Source organism: Mytilus edulis, chromosome 4 (genome assembly GCF_963676685.1).
Source record: "Mytilus edulis chromosome 4, xbMytEdul2.2, whole genome shotgun sequence".
Taxonomy (NCBI): Eukaryota; Metazoa; Mollusca; class Bivalvia; order Mytilida; family Mytilidae; genus Mytilus; species Mytilus edulis.
The window spans coordinates 10,885,725-10,906,102 of record NC_092347.1 but is presented as its reverse complement, the minus strand read 5'-3'; the positions used below and the strand labels follow the sequence as shown (position 1 = coordinate 10,906,102).

General features: G+C 30.7%; 1 protein-coding gene across 1 annotated transcript in view; it reads left to right on the top strand.

Moving 5' to 3' along the window:
• Positions 1-20,378, top strand: part of LOC139518972 (ubiquitin-like modifier-activating enzyme 6) — a 43,042-nt gene that overhangs the window by 16,648 nt on the left and 6,016 nt on the right. The window contains exons 9-30 of the mRNA XM_071310677.1: positions 854-983; positions 1,770-1,882; positions 2,510-2,572; positions 3,889-3,965; positions 4,656-4,869; positions 5,569-5,636; positions 6,340-6,418; positions 9,309-9,380; positions 9,729-9,806; positions 10,086-10,134; positions 10,779-10,808; positions 11,562-11,667; positions 13,533-13,638; positions 14,205-14,294; positions 14,967-15,047; positions 15,317-15,445; positions 15,934-15,985; positions 16,820-16,883; positions 18,002-18,071; positions 18,598-18,669; positions 19,168-19,291; positions 19,938-20,017. Coding sequence (XP_071166778.1) covers positions 854-983; positions 1,770-1,882; positions 2,510-2,572; positions 3,889-3,965; positions 4,656-4,869; positions 5,569-5,636; positions 6,340-6,418; positions 9,309-9,380; positions 9,729-9,806; positions 10,086-10,134; positions 10,779-10,808; positions 11,562-11,667; positions 13,533-13,638; positions 14,205-14,294; positions 14,967-15,047; positions 15,317-15,445; positions 15,934-15,985; positions 16,820-16,883; positions 18,002-18,071; positions 18,598-18,669; positions 19,168-19,291; positions 19,938-20,017 — 1,947 coding nt within the window. The remainder of the gene's footprint in view (positions 1-853; positions 984-1,769; positions 1,883-2,509; positions 2,573-3,888; positions 3,966-4,655; positions 4,870-5,568; positions 5,637-6,339; positions 6,419-9,308; positions 9,381-9,728; positions 9,807-10,085; positions 10,135-10,778; positions 10,809-11,561; positions 11,668-13,532; positions 13,639-14,204; positions 14,295-14,966; positions 15,048-15,316; positions 15,446-15,933; positions 15,986-16,819; positions 16,884-18,001; positions 18,072-18,597; positions 18,670-19,167; positions 19,292-19,937; positions 20,018-20,378) is intronic.

Here is a 20,378-nt window from a genome sequence, read left to right as displayed (position 1 = left end):
CTCACCTTGGGGTGTTATGTTTTCTGGTCTGTGAGTCTGTTTGTTCATCCATCTGTCCTGCTTCAGGATAAAGTTTTTGGTCAGAGTAGTCCAATAAACTTGAAACTTAGTAGACATGTTCCCTATGATAGGATCTTTCTAATTATATTGCCAAATTAGAGTTTTACTCCAAGTGGCACTCCACTGAACATAGAAAATGATAGTTTGAGTGAGGCATCATTGTACTATGGACACAGTCTCGTTTTGTCTTCTAAGCAATATCAAAAATAGATACAGATTGATTCAATTCTGTATATTTAAATTGAGTTTCAAATGGGAGACAACTCTTTAAAATCCAGATTAAATCTGAGGAGAAAAAGAGTGTTGCATTCCATACATCATCTCTGTTCTATCGTTGGGACAATATTACACATTAAACACAAATTGATTTTAAATGCATACAAACATAAATATTGAATGTCTGCTTAAATAGTTAAAATTGAGAATCTGAATGCTGTATGTGTAGCCATGTTTAAAAATTGTCAATAAAAAGTAAACTGAATATTTTTACAAACCACTGAGAATTGAAGTCAATGCAATCACCATGTAGTTTATTTAAATATCTCTAAAAAGTAGGGCTGTTGAATTAATGAAAAGACAAATACTCAATATTCATCAGACTTTCATACTTTTAGTAACTTACTCTGAAAACAGAATTGAATCGAAATGAATTTTTATTACACTTATTTTTTATAGTAAATAGTTACCTCTTAGGAATTTTATTCATGTCACTTTATTTCTAATTTGTATACACAAGAAGCAAGATAAAAAATGAATAAAATATAACAGATTTGTCTTATTTTGTTATATATAGGATAATCCTGCTCTAGTCACAATCTTACAAGTACGAGAGAAAACACATGGTTTAGAAGATGGCGATGTTGTTACGTTTAGGGAAGTTAATGGAATGACAGAAATTAATGAGAAACAATTTGAAATATCAGGTAAGAATAACAATGAGTGTCCTTACATCATGAAAAATTACAGAGAAACACACTTTGATCGCCTAAGATATCAGAATATTTAAAGACTGATTGTAAACTGTCAGCAAATTACAATTGAACATCTATGCAATGTACACTGAAGTTAATAATATTGATGTTTCTTTTTCAACCTCTTTACAGTATCCACATAAAGTTAATCTTTAAAAAAAAAAAGATTTACTGGGTTAAACATTTGCATGCTATCATTCATGTGTTTTCAATAATAGCAAAATTAGTCTTGTGTTTAGTAAAGACTCTCAGTTGGTTATGTTATTACATCTCATTTACCATCAAGCAACTTTAAATTTGGTGTAGTTGTAACTATTTCCATGGACACATTACATGTTACATTAACACATTACATACGTTACATGGACACAGTAAACATGTTAGGTGATTTCAGGTTTTTATAAGTTCATAAATATTGCTTATCAAAATAGGTTTTACCATTGTTTACTTGTCTGGTTTTCAAAGGAAAGAGAAAACTAACTGAAATCTTGGTTAAAATGGTATTATCAAAGGTATTTTGTAATGTAAGATCATCTGCTGCAATACACTAAGTTGCCATGGTGACTAACCTCAGATCTTCGATGGTTTAAGGTAGAGAACAAATATCCCACAGTAGCCAATGAAATTACCTGTTCCAAGCATTTTTTTTTTTCATTAGTAATATTTTTAAATGTATCTATTACAACAAATCAAGAGTTATTGTAATAATTAAAACAATAATTGTTTGTTTATTTTCAGTAAAATCTCCCGAATCATTTACAATTAACTGTGATACAAGTAGTGATGAGTTTTCACCATATACACATGGTGGCAGAGCCATTCAGATCAAAGGTCAAGCCACATTAAAATATGTAAGTAAAGTGTATGGTCATTTCTACATCAAAATCTGACTATTTCGGTTAAGCACCAACTATAAAAAAGAAGATGTGGTATGATTGTCAATGAGACAACTCTCCACAAGAAACCAAATGACACAGAAATTAACAAACATAGGTCACCATAAGGCCTTTAACATGTTTTATAGATATGCTTGTAGCATAACCTTAGTAAAAATATATGAAAACATTTTGACATTTCTTTGGTAACATTAATGGTTTATATTGGACTCACCATAAATTTTCATTTTATTAGCATAGACGTTTGGATTCCACACATATTTGTCTATTGTATTAACAGTTTTAAAGGATCTGGTTGATTATCTTTGTAAGATGAATTATGACATTTGTAGGTACCAGTCAATAAAATCCAAATAATCCATGAAATCATTAACAAACAATGAAATCTGTTTTCTGCACTCAATGATATTACTTTAAAACTAAAAAAACCTAGGAAGGGTTATGAATTTTAGTCTCCTAGTTTACCTCACTGCTAGAAGTAGTAGATTCAGGTATTATTATAGCCTTAAACTACAAAGTTTTGAAATTTTAGTACAAAAAGCTTCAACTACTAACTTGTATATTCTAATATTATTTTTTTAGGAAAGCCTTGAAAAACAGTTACATGATCCAAAAATCTTAATCTGTGATCTTAGTAAATTTGAGGTATGATTTATGTAGCAATTTTTTGGTTATATTTTATATTTTTTTACATAAAGTTACTGTTAGATAAAGGGAGATTTATAGATTATTGTTGATCATATCAACAAGATTGATTTTTATATGACTGTAAAAAAAATTTTGCGTCGTATAATAATATCATGTTGTCGTCGTCGTCGTCCAAGACGCATTTAGTTTCCTGGACAATAACTTTTGTTTTTGTGGATGGATCTCTATAGGTTCAATACCACTAAAGAAAGGTTGGGTTAATATTGGGGGTTATTGTCCTAATAGTTCAGGAATTGGGGGCCAAAAAGGGGGCCCAAAATAAGCTTTTTTGTAGTTTTCAAACAATAACTTGTGTTAAAGTGTATGAATCTCTCTAAAATTATACCACAAGTTTCCATACCATGAAGGGATGGTTAGTATTGACTTTAGGGGGTTATGGCTCAAAATGTTTTGGAATTAGGGGTAAAAGGGCCAATAAAAAAGAAAATCTAGGTTTTTCTGGTCAATGGACAATTAAGACAATTTAAAAGCAGTGTAATGGAGGTAATTCAAAAACATCTAACATACAATGTTGGGTATGTTCAGATTTACCTCCCTTAAACTACTTGTAAATAGAAATGTCAGGTTTTAGACTAATTGCAAAAAAAGGGGGGGGGGGGGGGGGGGGGGTGGTAGTCATGGTAGTAGTTTTGATTGTTTTCCAATTTTCTCAAATTCCAAATTTTTGAAAAGTTTGAAGAAGAAATCTTGCTCAATAGATTTGTAAGATCTTGGCATTTGTTTTGTGTCAGAAACTCATATTATGTCAAAAATGTGATCATAACCCAAATTCAGAGCTGTATCAAGCTTGAATGTGGTCTCCATAATTGCCTCAACTGTTCAGGGTTCAACCTCTGAGTTCATATAAAGCTGCACCCTGTGGAGAACCTGGTTTCGCTTGAGCCAGTATGGCGAAAACGAGAAAAGCAATCGAGTTGAGATGACCAATGATAATCTGTTTATCGCGTTTTTACCTATGAGGACGATGTCAATTTCATGTAAATTTCATTAGCAGCGCCACGTGCGTCCTTAGTTTCTAGGGATAATTTTCCATCTCAAGCAAGAAGCATTATATGAAAAATTATCACAAAAAAAGATCAAAGGAAAAATTCACAAAATAGTAATAAATGTGTATACTAGTCAATGACACAGCTATCCAATGATACAAATAGAAAACTAGACAAAAAAAACATTATTTGTTCAGTAAGAAATTAAAATGTTTAATTTTTTGTGATGAAGTTACAGCTTTTGTTTACATTTAATTTGTTTTACAGGCCCCTAGTTCTATTCACTTGGGATTTATGGCACTTCATAAATTTAGGAAAGAAAACAACAGATTGCCAAATATTTGGTAAGTAAATATTATTGAAATTATCAAACGTTAGGTAAGGACAGTCACATACAGACATACATAGGAGATAGTGAGACAGAAGCCAACTATACCATAGAATAAAAAAAAATCATCTGGAGGTTAATAAAAATTTCTCACACCTTATGTAAATCTCTAAGAATCTCAAGTACAATTTTAAGTAAACTGAAAGTGGCAACATTTTCCAACTATGCCAATTTCCTTATTCAATGGAAAATGCTTATAAGCTGAAGGACGCCTCCGGGTGTGGAAATTTCTCGCTACATTGAAGACCTGTTGGTGACCTTCTGCTGTTGTTTTTTTCTATTGTCGGGTTGTTGTCTTTTTGGCACATTCCCCATTTCCATTCTCAATTTTATTAGAAGAACTGACTAGTTTGCTGTCTTATGACAGGCACAAATGGTACGGATAAACTTGTTGAAGAAGTTGTGAGTACTGCTTTTTATCATGATTAGTTCATGGACAAAGGGCACACAATAAAATCAGATTCAAATGTACTAGTTCAACATAATTGATATTTCAAACATAAAAAATATACTGTTCCTAGTTTAATGTTTGTACTTAATGATACTGTTTTAAAGATTATTAAGACATGTATATACCTCCCAATATCTTTAACAAACTCACTGCTATTCTCAAAATAGTTATAAGGTGATAATGTTATATTTTCAGGTGTAAAACAGATGCAGAAGTTGTCTTATCATTAGCTAAACAGTTAAATGAACAAATGGTGACAAGAGTTGACTCCCTTGATGAAGATTTGATACGTATGATTTCGTACACATGTCGTGGATGTTTTGCCCCTCTCTGTGCTGCTATTGGTGGATTTGTTGCCCAGGAAGGACTAAAAGCATTAACTGGAAAATTTACACCTCTTAATCAAATGGTAATATGATCATCACAATTGATACACTCCAAAAGAAAAGAAATCAAATTAATATCAGGCTATTTTTTGCAAACTCAAACATGTATGTTTGTTAATTTTTCAAATTTAGCAATTCCTGTACCTTCTTTTTCAATAACGATTTATATGGTGAAGAAAATGATATTAAAAAAAAGAAAAACTTTTTTTTTTCCAATGAAGAAAACAATACAAAAAAATCTATCCTTCTCTGAATACAGCTAAAAGATATACATGCTTTTTATATTTAGAAGTCTTGTATAAACAATTATTACATTGGTTGCAATGAATTACATTGATTTCCCAGTTAGATAAAAACCGATAATTTCACATGTGAAATAAACGGGGTTATTTCACTCTCTGACGTCATACCATAATAGGCGTTGTCAAGACGTCGATAATGTCGGATCAAAACAAATTGTCAATGCGTAGGACAAAGATATAGTTCCTTACATTTTCCACATTAATTTCATAAAAAAAAGCCATTTGCCAATGTAATAAAAAGAATAACTAATCGCCGTATTTGAATATCAAAAATAAGACAACTTGTGACCGAACGCCGCTATGGATTAAACTCGTGCTGCGCACTCGTTTAATCCAAGCGTCGTTCGGTCACGCGTTGCCTTATTTTTGATATTCAAATACGACGATTAGTTATACTATAAGTACTATTTTTTATTACAGATATATTTAGACTCTATAGATGTTATAACTAAAGAAGATAGATTAAATCCTTCATTATTTCAATCAAAGTAAGTCATTAAGATTCTTTATCAAGTCCATATGGAAATTGTGTGAAATCTTCCATTTATTCAATAATTTTCTTTATACATGGATGATGATGAATTGTTTCTTAGGTTTTAATATTATTCTTTAAAGTAAAACCATCAAACAAACAGACTGACATACCTAACAAAAATATAGAAGAACGATACTGTTGATACATAAGTTTTTGTGTGATACCAATTTTTGTTGATTTTGTGGGTAAAGATGAACTACGAATTTCAATGTTTAATGAAGTACATATTTTCTATAGTCTTGAAGTCAGACTTCGGCAAAACAAAAAAACATTATGTTTTCCTCAATCCATGAAAATTAGGCAAGAAAATTCAGCAGGTGCTTCCTAGCTTGTTAACTTTAGCAAACCTTAATTGTTCCCCATATTCATATAATTCATCCTTGTACTGTTCCATTTAAACATTCATTTCTTAAATGGAAAAATAACTATTCATAGAACAGACCTGTCCTAGTAACAGTTCCACCTTACTTAAGATTTTTTAGTGTCGATCAATATTCCAGAGGCAATTCCATAAATTACATTTGAAAGGAACTTCTTTGAGGGTTGTATCATTCAAACAGTATTCCAATTGTTGAAACGACTTTTAATTATAAGTTTCATTACTCCACTTACCAGTATAAATGTTCTTTGAAATGGATATGCTTTGTATTTTACAGAAACGACAGATATGATTTATTAAGAATATGTATTGGGGAAAATGGCTGTAGGAAACTGTCTCAAGTTAAATTATTTATGGTAGGTACTGAAATGAAAATATATAATATATATTGAACTAAAAATAAATAATATATATTGAACTAAAAATATAAAATATTGAACTTAAAATATAAAATATATATTGAACTAAAAATATAATAAAATTTTGTTTTTTTGCAAAGATGAAAAATGAATGACATCATTGATGTAGACCAATTATTAAGAGTGCATTTGTTTCTAACCCGAAATTTTCTCATCGATGACTATCTTTTAGTAAACGTTAAGCTGCTAGAAACAAATACATCGTTTAATAAACTTTATCGACCCCACGTTGTCAGACAAAAATAGATTACACTCACGCACTGTAAACAAACAGATAAAAGTGCGCAAAATAAATAACCAGGACTTTGCGAAAACAACACATGCTCGTAATTATTTAAACGACAGATGCAGAAACAAATTTATCGTTTACACGTTTCAACGATAAACGATCAACGACTCCGCGACTATTTTGCGCCTACATCGTTTATGTGAACGATGTCAACGTTGACCAAAAAATGTAAGAAACAAATGGATTAAACGACTACGCGCGTAGTCGTTTACATCGTTTAGGTTAGAAACAAATGCGCTCTAAGCAGTAGACTAGTTCAATTAAATTTTATTAAAAGGTATATTAGAATTGTTCAGGTGATGCAGCTTGTTAAGTGTGATTTTAATCAAGATTTACATCAGTATCACCCGAGTAGCTATGACATGACGTATTATTGTTAACGCACTTAATGAATCAAATATAAAATGGACCGCTTAGGCCACATCAATTTAATTTCTTGGTCTACAGATTTTTGGACTCTAAAAATTGTAGCGAGCGATTTGAAAATTTTAATAAAAAATAATTAATTTGCAAATTTTTGAGGCGAAGTTTTAAAAGTAAAGGCGAGCGATTATAATTTTTTATTGTAAATATAAAATAGTAGGTTTTGTCAATATTAAAACTTGATTAATCACTTGTATTTTAGATATTTCTTTAATTTAAGAAGTATTTTTTCCCTGTTCACCAAGAAATAATTGAATAATTAAATCTGGTCTATGTTTGTGTGACTGACAATAAGTCAATTCTCCATCAAAGTCATATTCAGGTTGGGAACAACCCTTTAATGTTATAAATATCCCTTTTATGAGGGGTCAATATAAGTTTTAATATATTTTTGTTGTAAAAAAACACTTTTAAGTACAAAAGGGCTCATATTTTCTCAAAGAACTATATATCTATCTGGTATTAAATGGTCAAAACATGCCCAAGAATTTTGTAATATTCCTGGACTTTTACCATGTTATTGTTAACACATTTACTTTAACAGTTTAATATTATTCAAAATAAGGGGACCCCTCTTTAAGAAAAGTTGTTTAAAATATGATGTATTTCTCCTCTTTTTGAGTAAAAAATTCTAATGCAACTGTTTTGCATCAATCAATGGTTCTGATTGGATAACAGTTAGCGTAAAATTCTCTATCTCCTAGTCTGTAACTAAGGAAGCCGACATTTTGAATTGCTGAATGAATTGACATGTAATTTCTACAATAATAAGCCAAAAAACTCACATGTTGCAAGTAAAAATCTTCTTTTTATCAAATTTTAATTCATTCTGAAGTGGCACAGAGGCCAGAAAAAGCCTGGTGTTTATGTTTGACGCCCGAAGCATACCTATGACGTCACCTAGTGTAGGGTCCAAAGAAGATAAATCTTTTTTTTTGCTGAATTTTCTTTAATGAAAATTTTACACTGATATAATGATTGAAATTCAATTATGAACTTGTTTTGCATTAGAATAGAGATAACTGTATTGTATTTGAAGCTTTTTGGACGTCCATCGGTAGTTTTACTGTCGCAAATACCTGTTTACCTGTCTCTGCTACGGTTCGCTAGGTAAACTAAATTTGTGACAGTAAAACTACCAATGGCATCCTTAAAGCTTCAAATACAATACAGTTATCTCTTAATTCTAAGTTTTCAAAGGTTTTGTATAGTAGCACTTTACAAACCCTTGGTATTTCTATTTCCTTTTCTACAACAGTAAAATGACCCCTTGTCTGAGGGAGGGTTGTTCCCAATCAGATAATAACACAGGTCAAAGTACGTCCTTTTACACAGGGCTTTGATCCATACCAAACAGCTAGCTAAAAGGGGCCCCAAATTATAAGTGTATACAATTCGAAACAGGAAAACCAACAATCTTATTTATATTATATATCCAAACGAGTAAATATCAGTGAACCACATAAACAAACGATAACTGCTGAACGACAGGCCCCTTAATCAATCAGGAGAGGTGCATAAACATGCAGCGGCAATGGATAGTTTTGTTTCACCGGCATACATATAAATACAGTGGAAGGCAAATCCTTCAGAAGTTCTTTGTACTTTATTCAAACAACGAACATGTTTTGATAGGGAATATAAGTAAGGGGGAAAGAAACCAGTGTTTTGTTCTGTACAGGTATTTCAGCTGTTATATATTTGTATTTCATGCTGAAACAAATATTCTCACAGATATTTACACAGTGTGGTGGGGTGCTTCTAGGTTTAAAATCGTTATATACAGGTTAGACTGTGATTTTAAAAACAAATGTTGGTATCTTTTTATAATATTTACAAAAAAACGGTGCAAGAAATGGACATGATTACATTTCCGGATGCGGGAAGCGGGAATAAAATTTAAAAAAAAAAAACGTTTTGAAAAAAATAGGTGCGGGCGGGTCCATTGAACAAGGAATTAAATTGGTGTGACCTTACAAGTAAATTTGTTAAAATGTGAACATATGATTTACTATGTAAAATAATGTTTAAAACAATTTCCAGACATTGTCTTATTCCAGTGAACTTCAAATAGTGTTAGTTGTGTTAGACTTACACACATTATCTATATTTTAGGTCGGTTGTGGTGCTATAGGCTGTGAAATGTTAAAGAATTATGCATTATTAGGTGTGGGTTCTGATGGAAAGGTAGGTAACTAGGTTATCTCTGTCTATATTTAGTATTACAGTTGTAAAGGAGGGGTATATATGATAATAAATTTCGATGAAAATTCAAAATAAATCAAAAATGATACTTTTTGATATATTAGTACAAAGTAAAGTGAATCATGCCCATCAACAAAAATTGAGGTCATATACATATGATTTTCTTTTAAAACTATTTGTCAAAATCAAATTTTTTTAAACTGTGCAATATAATTATTTTTTTAGTATTCATAAAGTTTTCATTTAAAAGTCCCTTAAATATTTAGATTAATTATAAAATAAATTAAAGAAATGAACCAAATCTATTATTTAGAACTTTTTTGTTGACAGATAACTATAACAGACAATGATTTGATTGAGAAGTCCAATCTGAACAGACAGTTTCTCTTCAGACCCCATCATATAAGAGTAAGTATTACTATAATGTTCTGTACATGTTTCATTGAAGTAGTATAAGATGACATATTGATTTAACAATGTAGCTAGTGGTATATCATATTTATGTTTCATACAATAGGATATTTCAATATTTAATTTTGACCTCGATGGTTTACTGTAATATTTAACTATAAATATAATTTTACTATAAAATATAAAACTGTAAAAACGTTTTTAAATGGTTGCAAGACATCTTAAGAAATTGTTGAATTAAATTGAATATATGATACTTTATTTTAACATTTACAGCAACCCAAAAGTACAACAGCAGCACAGTCAGTACTAGAAATAAATCCAGGTTTGTTGATGTCTATAAAAACTTTTTCTTAATTTTTAATTCATATTTAAGTACTATGGATTAAATATTTTAACAACTTAAAGATTTTGTGGATAAGAGTTATAAAAAAAAACAAGTTTTCAACAAAATACAAATTTTCTTTTGTTAATTTTTGCAAAATTTGTTTAAAACCACAAAATCAAGTTTTAACAATTATTTTTTCCTCCTTCCTCAAAATATGGAACAAACTGAGGTACATGAATATCAGTTATTACCATAATAAAGTTTTACTACATTGAAGGAAAGAGGAGGGTAGAACGGTTTTTACAAGACAATTTTACATATATTGCAAATTAATTAAGTTACTCATTTCACAAATTATTAAGAATTTGATGCATTTTGGCATTGTTGGCAAATGATACATTATTGAAATGGGATATGGAAAAACAGAACAAATAATCTAAAAGATAGAAATGGCAAATAATATGTACAGAAATTAAAGTGTTCTACATTTAAAGCTGTCAACACTAATTCATTTATTGGATGTAATTACAGTAATTCTAATAAATTCTTTGTACGAAATATTTACCACATTTTTATTTATTAAAGATTATTGATTAGTAATAATACAGGACAAGTGATTTTTGTCTACATTCTTTTTTTAGATTTGAAGATAGAACCTCAACAGTACAAAGGTAGGATATCTGTTGTATTGTCTTGTAAATATTAAAATAAACTTTATTCCTATGAATGGGGATGATGCTGAGAAAGTTAAAATTTCTAGTCAATATGTAGTCAACTAGACCCACTTAATATAATCAGGTATAAACAAATGGTTAAGAACATTTTTTTAAAGGAATTATTTCTTTGAATTTGTAATTTTAGAATGTCCTTTTATATTCTGTGTTATATTTTGTTGATGCTAACAGAAATGATATGGTTGCTCATTATTATTACAAAAATATGATGTATGAATTCCAGTTAGACAACTCTTTACAAGAGGCCAAATGACACAGAAATTAACAACTATAGGTTACTGTACGGATGATTAGAATTTTTATCCCCATTTGTTCATTTCAAAATTCAATGAAAACAACCTTATTTTTGAATAATACACCAATGCATTGAATGTGAATAAGTTGATAGACAGAAAATGACACAGAAGAAGAAGATACATGAATTGGGCAACTGAAAACAGACCAGACCAGATGAAGGAAAATAATATACTGATCAAAACAGTGGATACATCTACATGCCATAAAAAAAAAATCTGCTAAGGCATAAGTGAAATAATCTCTGTTAAAATTTAGAGTGATATCGGTTGTTTCTAATAAAATAAAGATTGAATCTTCCAAATTAATTTTAAAGGTTTCAATACTATAAGCACGTAAACATTGCATGGTAAAAGTTATCTAACAGATATTTATATAGGAATTATATATTTCCAGTTTGTCCACAGACAGAAGAATCTAACTATCCTGATTCTTTCTTTGAATATCAAGATCTAATAGTCAATGCATTGGATAATGTAGAGGCTAGAAGATATGTTGATAGGTAAGTTAGTTTTTATGTCCACGTCATATTGGAGGGACTATTAAGTTTTACCCTTGTCTGTCTGTACGTCTATACATATTTATGTCTTTCCCTCAGTCTGTCCGTACATCCATACATCACAAAAATGCTTTCCATTCTCTAACTTAAGTTTGCCTCAACCAAATGTTCTAAAACTTAAACACAATGCTTATTACCACAAAAAAAATAGATCAATTCTGAATTTTGGAGGTGTCACGGATACAGTTCTAGAGTTATGCCCCTTTACAATTGGAAAAATTGCTGATTTTTTTATTCCTTTTCTTTCACTTTATTTTGCCTCAACCAATTGTTATGAAACTCATACACAATGCTCATTACCACAAATCAAGTTTGAATTTTGGTGGCGTTACTTTTACAGTTCAAGAGTTATGCCCGTTTACAAATGGAAAAAAAATAGATTTTTTTGTTTCTGTTCTCTAACTTTAATTTGCCTCTATTAAAGGTTATAAAACCTATACACAATTCTTATCACCACAAAACTCAGATCAAGTACAAATTTGGGTAGTGTCACTTTTACAGTTCTTGAGTAAATTCCCTTTTTAACGTTTTATGCAAGTTTAGGCATCAGCTGTGTTCAAATGTGACGTCATTTTTTGTGTGCTGTTTTAGAATTTCAAATGTGACATCATTTTTTGTGCCTTTTTTCCACTTCGTATTTGACGTCACTTTTTTTCACTTTTTGCGTTGAGGCCTTGACTATGTCAGGTGTGTCTATTTTTTGTGTTGGTTTATGTAACCTATCCGGGTTTTGTTTTCTGTAATTAGTTAATACTTCAGTTTTATCATGTACATGTATATCTTTTATATTCATTTGATAAAATTTACTGTTTGCAGAGGCATAAATTGTTCTGGATAATAAGGATGTCCTTATGAAAGGCAGAAAACCCTAGCCGTATTTGGCACAACCTTTTTGAACTATTGGTCCTCAATGATGTACAACTTTGTACTTGTTTTGACTTTCAAGCTTTTGTATCTGGGCGTCACTGGTAAATCCAGTGTGGACATGGTGCGCTTGAGTTTTAGACCTGGTGCCTTTTGCTGGCTGTTATTCATGTGTTTCTTTGTCTAGTATGTTCTCCTATTTATTTGTATTGTAGTTCTGTAATGTTATGTTGTCGTTTTAGTGTTGTGTTTGACGTTGCCATTAAAGCAGGAGTTTTGTCATGCCACAAAACCAGGTTCAACCCACCATTTTTTTTTTCTTTTAAAAAATGTCCTGTACCAATTTAGGAATATGGCCATAGTTATATTATAGTTCGTTTCTGTGTGTGTTACATTTAAACGTTGTGTTTCCGTTGTGTCTTTGTTTTCTCTTATATTTTAGTGTAAATTCACATTACTTTAAGACGTGTCACGGTACTTTTCTATCCCAAATTCATGTATTTGGTTTTGATGTTATATTTGTTATTCTCATCAGATTTTGTCTAATGCTTAGTTTGTTTCTGTATGTGATACATTTTTATGTTGTGTCGTTGTTCTCCTCTAATATTTAATGCGTTTCCCTCAGTTTTAGTTTGTTACCCCGATTTTTTTTTTTTCCATCGATTTACGAGTTTACAGGGGTATACTACTGTTGCCTTTATTCCCCATTTATTTTTAGATATTGTTTGAATGTTTATGATAAGTTTTGCATGAAGATAAATAAATGATTTTGATAACAGTAAGGTAAAAAAGAATCTTTTATAAATAATGACTTGATGGTTACATAAATTCATGTGTGTACAATGCTGGATTTAATCCTGGAGTTTCACAGGCTTTTTATCAGTGACTTTATATTCATTTAAATAAAATGATATTTAAAAGCAGGTTTTAATTTTCATTCCTAGTCGATGTGTAACCAATCAGAGACCATTATTAGAGTCAGGTACCATGGGAACTAAAGGTCATGTCCAGGTTATAGTACCACATATCACAGAATCATATGGCAGTCAGGTAAAATTTGATTAAGAAAATGGACAAGATACAAGACTGTACTAGTATTTATATCATGATGGAATACATATTTTTTGAAAAATTTGGAATCATAAGGTCACAAAAAGTATGAGTGGTATAAAATCATCACTGAGACCTATGAACTCATTCTGTTTGTTATTGACCTTAATTTTACCATATATAGAAGTTGCTATCCTTTATAATTGGAAATGGGTTTTAAAACCATCAGAAAATCAAATTAGGATATATAAGTGAAGGATTGTAAAAAGAAGATGTTGTATGATTTACAATGAGACAACTCTCCACAAGAGACCAAATGACACATAAATTAATAATTATAGGTCACTGCACAGCCTTCACCGATGAGCAAAGCCCATTCTGCATTTTCAGCCAAGCATTCAAAAAAATTTAACACCCTAATTTATGTACAGAATGGTTAAATAAAAACAAATATGTTACACAACAATAAATGACAACTACTGAATAACAGGCTCCTGACTTGAGACAGGCACATACAGACTGTTGATTTTGTAGTATGATGATTTTACATTATTTTATTAAAACAGAGAGATCCAGTAGATGAAGATGTACCTTATTGTACACTGAAGTCTTTTCCAGCAACTATAGAACATTGTATACAGTGGGCTAGAGATAAGGTAGGTTACTATATAAAAACAATTGGTGCTTTTGTGTGATAACTCAAATATGCCTCTGTGATGAAGACAGTACCTTGACTATAATGGTTTACTTTTATTAATTGTGACATGGATGGAGAGTTGTATCATTGGCACTTATACCACATCTTCCTATATCTATTTGAATGAGTTCAGGAATTATGACCTTAGGATTCAAAAATAAGCAAAATTGATGGGTTGAAGACAATTTGCCTGTAACGGTTTAATACTAATGAACATATTGACAATTATTAATGCTTTTACAAACCTGTGTGTCCTTTTCAGAAGTTAAAAGATATAACTTTGCCAGAGTTGATCCTCTACTGATAATATCAATTTTTAGATGTATTTACCATATTTTTAAGTGCATACTTTTTTCTATTAGACAAGTGTCTAGGAGTAATGCTCTTTTACAAACAATTAGATATTGCAAACAATCTTCAATCTAATGAACATCAGGCCTCACGGTCATAAAACTTTCGAGCATGATTTTTGTACTCCGACTCGAAAATCAACCAATCAAATTGCTGGATTTCATGTTTCGAGCATGATTTTTGTGCTCCGAGCACTGAGCAAAGTTTTATGCCTTCAATGTTACAGCAGACAATTACACAAAGTATGATTCTTCATTGATAATGACTTGATATATTACAGTTTGAGAGTTCATTTGTACAGAAACCCAGTATGTTTAACAAATTCTGGTCCAAAAATAAAGACGCACAAGATGTGATAGAGGTAAATATTATATAAGTTTCACATGGAAAAAATATTTCTAACATAGTGAAATACAACATAACATTTTGTATACAAGAGTTTATAAGGGCATATAAAAAAAAATACTGTAAAGAATTAGAATATTGAAAAAAAAATGATTTATTTCACAAGTGAAATATGATTTTTATCTGCATGGGAATTCAAGGTATATCCTTGGAACCAAAGTAACATGAATGGTTAAAAATGTTGATTGTTTTAAAAGTTGGTCAACATTTTCTTGCATATTACAGAAATTATTAGATGGATCAAGTATAGATGGTGGAGTTCAAGTCAGTAAAATATTACACAACAGATCTGCAGCCTGGTCAGATTGTATCAAGTTAGGGAGGCTTAAGTTTGAAAAATATTTTAATCATCGGGTAAGTTACACAACAACAAATTCTATTAAATTGGCAAAAAAGGGGAGTTTGTTTTAATACACCTAATCGCTAATCCTGGCTGACCCGGCCGTTTGAACTTTTTACACATACAACAATCACTTTTCCATTGTGGCGTCAGATATTTTGTTTTGTGACGTCAAAAATTTACGGGAACCTGTGTGATATCCAGTAATGGCAGACAAATAGCGATAAGGTGTATTGCTGTGAAAGTTACACAACCAAGTAACAATTGGTCATATTTATATAATCTTAGGAAGATTGAATTTGAAAAAAGCAACTTCCAACTTTGAGCTGAATCAGCAGTTTCAATCGTCATAAATGTTTTCAACAATCAACTTTTAAAAATTAAGCTGTATGACTTTCATGTCAGAAAGATATTTTTTGTTCTTTTATAAGAAAAAAACTGCTAGTTTTATTGATTTTTTAATCAATTGCAAAATGTGATCACTTTTAATTTATTTCTACAGGCAAAGCAATTACTTCACCATTTTCCTTTAGACACCAAACAGAGTGATGGATGTAAGTAAATCTATCAGTTGTAGAAGAGACATATATATGTATCAATAATCAGATTTCATACTTATTGAAATTGTTAAATATCACATTTAAATTCAATATGAAGCTTTATGATAAGTTATCACAGTGAACTAGCTGTGTTGAACAGCTGAAATGTTACACTACCAATAGGAAGATTTTTGTTAATAGATTATTACCATTGTACTTGTGTTTTTGCCCTGAGAGGAAAATAGATTTTTTTTTATAAACTAATCAAAAGAGATAGATAGGGATAAGTTGAGGTTTAACTTTATCAACATTGATCAAAATCAATAAGAATTGGTCGAGCATATATAAAAATTGAAAATGTGCACCTCTTTATGAGCACTCATTGTTTTGAAGAGTTTTTTTTAGAAATTTCAGTTTTTCAGTAGTGTTATCCATGTAGAGTACCCTCTTTTTAGACATATTAACTGCTTTACATGATATATCCCAAGAGCTTGTAGGATTTCTGTTTCTTTTTACTTATATAGAGAAATTTGTAAATTACAACCTAGCCATTTTTAGCCAAGAGCTATTCCAGAAAAAAATGTATGGGGGGTTGGAAGGCAGTTTTTGTCAGCACCCCCATCCAGACAATTGTAATTGAGAATTATAGTGCATTATAGTGTGAAAAATTGCTCTGATACCCATCACCAATGTATTATAAATATAATGTGCCTTCCAACCCCCCATACATTTTTTTTCTGGAATAGCCCCAAGGATAAGTAACTTTCAAATCAAACTTGTTCTTGTTGAATAAATGCATTGGCTTTTTCAAGTTCAAGCTTACATTAATTTTTGTTTGTGTTATTTCAGCACTGTTTTGGCAGTCTCCAAAGAGACCTCCTGTGCCACAGGAGTTTGATGTAGCCAATGAAAAGTGAGTACTGCCTTTACAACAATATAAAGTAAGGCCCTTATACCTATATTTAAGTTGTATTACAAGATATTGACAATTTTAATGTGCAAGTTTAATCAGTTATCTCCCTTGCGTATGTTTCTTGGAAAAATAAAACATTAAAAACACCATGAAATAATAACATAATCAAATGGGGAACATGAGTGATGTATCAAATTATCAGCATGAACATCTCTCTAAGGTCCAAAATATTAAGAAAAAACGTATTCCAAATAAAAGGCGTTCAGGACAAGTTACAGAAGAAAACATTTTTAGTCTTAAACGAAGTTGTGTGATATATACATGTAGGAAAATTACCAAGATATTTTTAGTCTTAAAGATTTTATGAATTCTAATTTTGAAATGAATCAATGAACAAAAAGAATGTTAATTTCCATAAAAACATTATAAAACAAAAACACACAAGCCACATTAAAATATATGTTATACATTATTTAGTAGAATTGACATATGATTATACATTGTACAGGTAATTTGTACATAGACAAAGCAGAGTTGTCTTTCTTCTTTCAAATAATAATCCTGTAATACTGTCTTGAAGGTGGTACAGTGCCTTGTCCAATGGTCTCGGATGAACTTTTGTCTTAGCGGTTTTAATCATACCATATCTCACTATGCTCCACCTTGGGGCAGTATGTTTTTCAGTCTATGAGTCTGTTCATTTGTTAGTCTGTCTGTCCTGCTTCAGGTTAAAATTTTTGGTCAAGATTAGTTTTTGATGGATGAAGTTCAAGTCCAATAAACCTGAAAACTTAGTACACATGCTTCCTATGATAGAATCTTTTAATTTCAAAGCCAAATAAGAGTTTTGACCCTGGCCCATATTCATGATCCACAGAACATAGAAAATGATTGTGTGAGTTGGTCATCCTTCACTGATCCTTGTACTATTGACACATTCTTGTTTTTATATTGAATTAGAATTTTAATGCATTGATCAAGAATTTAGTACTGCAAGTTTATTTCATACACTACAACTGCTACAACCAACTTAACATGTACCTTCCTTTATGATGTTTATATAACATTGAATAGCTCTATTGTAGGACATCATTGTATTGAAATTGTATTTTTTTCAGTCATATGTCATTTGTGATCAGTACAGCCAGACTTTATGGCCATGCTGCAAACATTGCTCAGTCATCACAGGTAAATACATTATACTGTTTTAGTATTGAATTGTTATGGCTTACTGGTGATTATAATGATTTTAACTGAATCAAATTATTATTTTTATTTATTTAGAACAATTCAAGTTTGTGGCAGTCATAAGCATTAACTGAAATAATAATAAATTTATGATTATATAGACCCTGTATTTTTAAAAAATGTCAAGGTCATATAATCTTACCAATGTCATTATCTTCTCCCTTTCATCATTTATTTTAACTACTGTAAATTAAGAAATTATTGCGTGCATTTAATATTGCGATTTTGTCATTTAACACTAAAATGCAATTTTTCATTTTTGTAATATTATGAAATTTCCTGTTTAATTCATAAAAAAAAAGTCCTTTTAAAATGCAAGTTAAAATTATTGCAATTATAACCTTGTGGCATTTTGGTAATAGTAAAAACATCGCAATAATTTCTGATTTCATAGTATAAAATATGAGTTTTGTTAAAAGCAAAATCATTGTTGAAAGATTGTTATTTTATACAAATTTTATTTTAGGATACATCAACAGAAGCAGTTATAAAGATTCTGCACTCAGTAGTAGTTCCTTCATTTCGTCCATCATCTAAGGTTAGTCTAAACAGCAATAGCCTCTAGTATGATATACGAACAAATAGTTCTGGTATGATTGAAAATTCATAAAAGTATTTGTAAAAGAGGTGTGAAATACACCAGAGGGACATTTCAAATTCAAAAGCTGAGGAACGCCTCTGGGTACGAAAGTTTCTTGTTGCATTGAAGACCTGTTGGTGACCTTCTGCTGTTGTCTGCTCTATGGTCAGGTTGTTGTCTCTTTGACACATTCCCTATTTCCATTCTCAATTTTATCATAGATGGAAAATAAACTGACAACTCCATGCTAAAAAAAAATAAAGACAAACAGACAAATAATAATACACAAGACTAAAAAATAGAAAAATAAAACCCAACCAAAAACTGAGGGTTTAGTTAGGTGTTAATAAATAGAAAATTAAAGCCATTGTCATAGATTTGAGTGAATCCTTTCAGAAAATTGAATAGTTACATGTATTCATAGTTGCATAAAGTACTTTTTGAACCTGATTTCAGAGAATAGTCACAGATGAATCAGCATCTAAACCATTGGACGAAGGCCCAGCTGATGGGGATGAGTACCAAGATGCAGCCAATAGAATACAACGTGTCATCAACCAATCAAAAAGTCCTAATGAAGGTTCATATTATTTATGTTGCATAGAAATGATATTATTCAATTATTAGGTTTTTATGAATATTATATAATTGATAAAATTGATTGATTGTTGCTTGCTTTACATGCAATTACAATTATTTCATGCATATTCAGAACAAGAAATCAAGAACAAATAATAATAAAAAAAATATAGGTTCTACAAGATGGACTGACCATACTGAAGAGTCAGACATGTGGACTGCTACTCAAAATGAGGATAAACTATGTTGGATATAAAAAGAAATTTAGCCTTCACTTGCAGTAGGCCCTTGAAGAGTTGTTGCAAGAATTATTTAATATGCAGAGAATTTTTTTTTAACATTAATGAAAGATCATTGAAAATGTCAACAGTTTTGGTAGATTTATTGAAATATTTTCGAACTCGGGACATTTTAGAGTTCTATGTTGATGGTGACATTGAATAAATTTATGTGCAAATAAAAGAAAACATACTTCCTTTAGCATGATATTGGTGTAAAATTAGATGCAGGTAGTTAGATAATAAAATAAAAGGTTAATAATTTGAAGATATTTTGTCTTTTGCTGAAGCATCACACATTGTTACATTTACGTTTGAAAACTTTGATTTGAGACAATTCCAACTGTATGTATATTTTACATATTCCAGTAACATCAGTGATGGCAGTAGCTGACTTTGAGAAGGATGATGATACCAATGGACACATAGACTTTATCACTGCAGCAGCTGTAAGTGACAAGGGTTATTCCATAGAGATAGTCCTTATAACAGCAGAATGCCTTGAGTGTGGAGGAAATGTAGCATCTTGGTTAAGTTGCTTGTTAGCTGAACCGTGAAGTTGTTATTAGGTTACTGGTAGGTATTCTACCCTCCTTTCAGAGAAGTCTAGTCCTAAGGACAGATAGATTAGTTATCTGATTGACTAGTCTACTCTTAAAAGAGGGTAAATTACCTAACCTAATAATGACTTCACGGTTCAGCTTACAAGCAACCTTACCAAAGATATAAATTTGACCTACACACTCAATGCATTCTGCTGTACACATGTTCAAAACATTACCTAATATAATTCGTTTACACTACAAGTAT